General features: G+C 42.0%; 1 protein-coding gene across 1 annotated transcript; it reads left to right on the forward strand.

Moving 5' to 3' along the window:
• Nucleotides 1-3,600: 3,600 nt before the first annotated feature.
• On the forward strand, nucleotides 3,601-4,565 carry LOC147893794 (uncharacterized). Its single transcript, XM_087385456.1, has 2 exons — nucleotides 3,601-4,182; nucleotides 4,370-4,565. The coding sequence occupies exon 1, from the start codon at nucleotides 3,668-3,670 to the stop codon at nucleotides 4,130-4,132; it is 465 nt and encodes a 154-aa protein (XP_087241582.1). The 5' UTR covers nucleotides 3,601-3,667; the 3' UTR covers nucleotides 4,133-4,182; nucleotides 4,370-4,565.
• Nucleotides 4,566-4,825: the final 260 nt, after the last annotated feature.

The raw sequence follows: 4,825 nt of genomic DNA on the forward strand, positions 1-4,825 counted from the left end.
CTCTCTCTTAACTTCAATCTCGAGTAAAGAAATGCATCCAACATGGGCTCCTATAAAAGAGTTCAGCGAGAAATCCAAAGGTGAAATAGAAGGCTTAAAAGCTTTTATTACATACAAAGAGGAAATGCTCCAGAGATTTCCAGATTGGAAGCCCTCTTGGAAGGAACACACTACTGTTGTAATTAGCAAGACCTACCAATTGATAAAGGACCTTGCAAAAATGCGAGAAGATGATATTAAGGCAGGATGGCCTTTATTTTGGCCAAATGTTGGTAATGACTTGCGTCCAGCATGTGGTCTCTTTGAAAATGAGTTTGAATCGTTGCTCCCATGTCCATATTGTGGACCCAAGAAGAGAAATTTTATGCCACAAATAGACATAGATGTCCATTGTTTTGTTGCAGTTCGACCATCGGATGATGAACATGAGAACATGAAGTTTTGGGTTGCAAAAGTAGTTGACGTGAGCATGGATGACCGGGGGAGAGCTACAACATTTACAGTGGTATGGTATGAGTCAAGGGGTAGGAAGGAGAACCAAGATAATAGTACATTGTATAGTAGTCTGAAAAAGGAATGGGTCCCAAACCATGATGCAATTTCAAGACTTTCCACAGAGATAGTCATAGTATCCTAGAAATCAAGGTCTAAAAATAGCTCTTCCTCACGATCTGCAAATGCAGTTCGTGAGATGAAGTCATGGAATGCAGTTCTAGCTGAATCCATGGCAAATAGCAGTTGATGGAGGGAGTAACTTCTAAGGACGGGAGTTTCTATGGCTCTCTAAACGCGAAAGTGAGAATGTGATGTAAAAAGGGCTCTTACCCCTTAATATATATCAAAACCCTCAAAATTAAAATTAATCATAAAATCCCCAAATTTTTTGAAAAACATTTAAACCATGAACTGAAAGGAGAAAACATTAAAAGAAATAACATTTTAATTTAATTGCCCATCATCTTTTGAAGCAATCACTAGGATTTGATAGACAAAAAATTAAATGCTGCACTAGTCAAACACATAGTTAGCAATCTTCAAAGTTGCAGGAGGAATGAAATTGGCACTATGCATGCACTTCTCCACATGGCGGCTGATCTTACCAGAAGGACTCTGGCATGCCATCCTGCATGACCAATAGGTGTTCTCGCACATCCCTTAAAGTCCATTGCGATGTGACATTCACATTCTTGACATCTCCCTCTTCAACATTAATAGACAAATCTACCCCCGTATTGTCTTCATCATTAGAGTCTAGGGGAAGCCACCAGCCATTTGTTTTCTTCCAGTGCCTATACTGAAAAGCTAAATACAACATTTGGCATGACAAATGGTATCTAATAACCACATTGTCTTTACATGCGTGACATTGAAACACATCACCCTTTTGGTCACCTGACCTAGTTCCCCAATTCATCCCAAGTAGATCTTCAAGAGCATTTTCATCTACACGCTTGCAAGACCACATAGTTTTTGTTCTATGCATATGTATATTCTGAAATAAAGAAGCAAAAATGTGCAAAGGCATAAACCAAGATAACCTTGCCCATTTGGGTCCAAATTTAAACTTCATGGCCATGCCCACATCCTTTGCAATCTTGTCCTTGTACAATTACAATGTCCTTGAGTCCACATTGCTACAATCCATGTCTTGAAGTTGTGGTGGTGCAATGGTTTGCAGATGGCCATAGCTTGATGATGTCATTGGAGTGATATATGTTGCATTATACCAATACACATTCTTCATTCGCAAGGAGGTCAACTTCTCCCTGGCATGCATTTGCTTACCTAAATCCTCATGAATCGCAGTGAACTTGCCTATGAATGATTCAACTGGAGGCTCCCACTCCTCGATGTGCGAAGGAAAAACATTTGCCACTATGAATAAGAGCTCTTAGAAACCAAACACAAAATTTCCAAATGGACTCATTACACTTACAGGTGAAAAAGGTACATAGATAGAAAGGCTCACAGTGTGATGGTATCCTAGATTGATTGAATGATCAAGGAAGCCGCATATCTTTTCCCATGTAAACATGTAGCCATCCTTTCCAGGGTATTTGAAGGGCGGGTAGGTTGCAAGTACTTAATATTCCAAGATTCGATGGGTGGGAGGTGTGAAAATTTGAAGTTTGCAGGCGTAGCAAAATTTTCAGCCGCCGAGTTTTCTCCCTCCGATGATACACGTTAGCAAAATTGGATATCCCAAACAAGTGCAATGTGGCCTAAAATGCTTCAAAACACAAATAGGCCAAATGGCACGCTATTGGGATTGATGTTGTGTATTATTAAATGCAATGACCTTTGGCATGCTTATGAGCCATATAGCAAGCAAGTGCATGGAAAAAGAAACAATTAAATAGTGTTGGATTTATTAAAAGATATTTGTACATGCACAAATTGCACATTTTCAACTTCTTCCATTTTAGGGTGAATCTGGATAGACTCCCAACAAACACACCCTCCACAGAAGAAGCCATGCATCATGCTCCCCAACCTACAATCCCTACAACAACTTGCCCGTGAGTGCAAACCGCCAAAAAGACAATCCACAAAAGGAGCCATGCATCCTACTTAGCCAGCTACAATCCCCACAAACTCAACCAAACAACCAATAACAATTGCACATTAAATATTTCCAAGAATTCAAAAAAAAATCTTTTCGGAAAACCTAGAGTCTTCCTAAAGCCTACCTGCCCCCTAGGGCAAGCCAAAAACCTTTTTAGAACTCCAAATGTCCATGTGTCCGAGCAAGCTTAGTGTCTCTAATTGGACTCTAGGGCTGGCACTAGGATTGGAGTATCTTGAGGGTACACTCGCAAAAGACGAACCCTAATTTTGAAGAGCATCTTGTGGGTACACTCCCTGCCTATTGCCAAACCCGGACACTAATCCAACCTAACTTTGACTAGAACATCTAGCCTCTTGGAGAACTTCTTGGTGGAAAACTGTTGAAAGTATTGACACGAGTTCGTAAGCTCTACTGTTGAAAGACGTATTGACACGAGTTCGTAAGCTCTGTTGAAAGTATTGACCCAAGGCACGTGTGTTTTGCTACTATGTGTTTCCCGGCCTGTCTTGGTGCACGTCAGTGTTCACAGCAGCATTACTGCACATAGAGCTGCTGTCTTCGTATCTGCATGTCTCATGATCGAGCGGAACTCACACTGTACTTAGCAGCTTCCTTAGTGGCAGGCTGCTATGAGCGTTTCCCAGTACAGACAGTCTTTTGTTAAATCGCTCATGTGAACATAGAAAGATTCTGTCTTTGTAAATGAACGACTAATTAGCAGCTGACTTTGTTCACTGTAGTTTGGCTCGCACTTGGCAGTTTGGAGCATTCATGGCGTTGTTTGTCACGACAAGTACGCATAGAAAAGGCTGTGTCTTCGCAATGGGAAGGCTCAGCGATTAGGTCACACAGCATGACTCACTGTAGTTCAAGTTCCGCTTTGCAGCCTTACCGTCGGATCGATTCGACGCGTGGAAGACACCTCCGATAGTTTGCACATACTATGACAGGTTACGGAACGCCTTTAAATTCAAAGGAGCTACAACGGCTTGTCCAAACGTGTATTGTTTTGATATCGCGCTGACCTGCAATCGAGCTGAGACTGTTTTGCTATCGGGCTGTCCTGCAATCGAGCCCAGATTCGCAAGCATTACGAGCATGGCCGGAATACGTGTGATGGCGCTGCCATGTCTGTTGCTGCTCGTGTGGGTGGTGGTGTTATGTAGTGCCGCGGAAGATGAAAAGGTGGCTAAGGCGTCAAAGACCAGTGAGAATGGAGTGAACGAGAATGGAGTGAATGAGAATGGAGTCAATGCAAGATACGGGCCGGAGAGCAACGTCGGACCTGGGTACAACGGTGGAGGATACTATAACGGCGGAGGAGGTGGCTATTACAACGGGGGAAACGGATACTACAATGGTGGAAATGGATACAACAACGGTGAAAAGGGTGGATACTACAACGGTGGAAATGTATACTACGACGGTGGAAATGGTGGATACTACAATGGTAGAAATGGATATTACAATGGTGGAAATGGGTACTACAATGGCGGTGGATACTATAACGGCGGAAAGGGAGGCTACTATGGAAATTCAAAGCCGGATAACAAGGGCAACTGAGCATTCAAACCAGTCTCCCACACCATTAAATCTAAGCTACTAGCTGCAATGTAAGTTCTCATTGCAAAGCTTAAATTCTGGCTGTTGCAATTTGGAAGGTTTCAGCATACTGTATTTTACTTTCGTCGCGATTGCAAGACACTTCTATATTGTTGTGATGGGCTGAAACCGAGCTTGTTCGACCGTTAAATTAATCATTCTAGCTCTCTGGAAAATGCTAATCGAACGCTTTTGCAGGTGTGCGAGCATATTTCGTAGGCTGCTTACAGTTGCGGAGGATCAAATATGTATAGATGGTCTCAATATCTGTTGTTGCCTTGAAGGGTTGGATGCACTTCCTTTCATATTACCCGGGCACTGGGTTGACTATGTACCCAATAGATATTACTCGGCATTGGGTTGAATAAATTCTTCTTTATCACCGGTGATCAAATTGTTCTCTACAACTCAATAGTTGAGCGAGGAAAATCGTGTTCACATCGAGAATATCGTGAGGCTGCTTAAATCGATTAGTTTGATCAGATTGAAACTCGATCACCGTTTATGTTCATTAACATACCAGAATATGTTCGCATTGAGAATATCGTAAGGCTGCTTAAATCGATTAGGTGATCGGATTGAAAGTTACTCGATATATATGTAGTTTAACATCTGCTCCCTCAATCACCGTTTATGTTCATTAACATATCAGAA

The sequence above is a fragment of the Dipteris shenzhenensis genome, chromosome 15, assembly GCF_047967505.1.
Source record: "Dipteris shenzhenensis isolate YYH24624 ecotype China chromosome 15, Dip_SZ_1.0, whole genome shotgun sequence".
NCBI lineage: Eukaryota > Viridiplantae > Streptophyta > Polypodiopsida > Gleicheniales > Dipteridaceae > Dipteris > Dipteris shenzhenensis.

Coding starts and splice junctions, on each gene's coding strand:
- LOC147893794 (XM_087385456.1), top strand. CDS start 3,668: ATGGCCGGAATACGTGTGATGGCGCTGCCATGTCTGTTGCTGCTCGTG.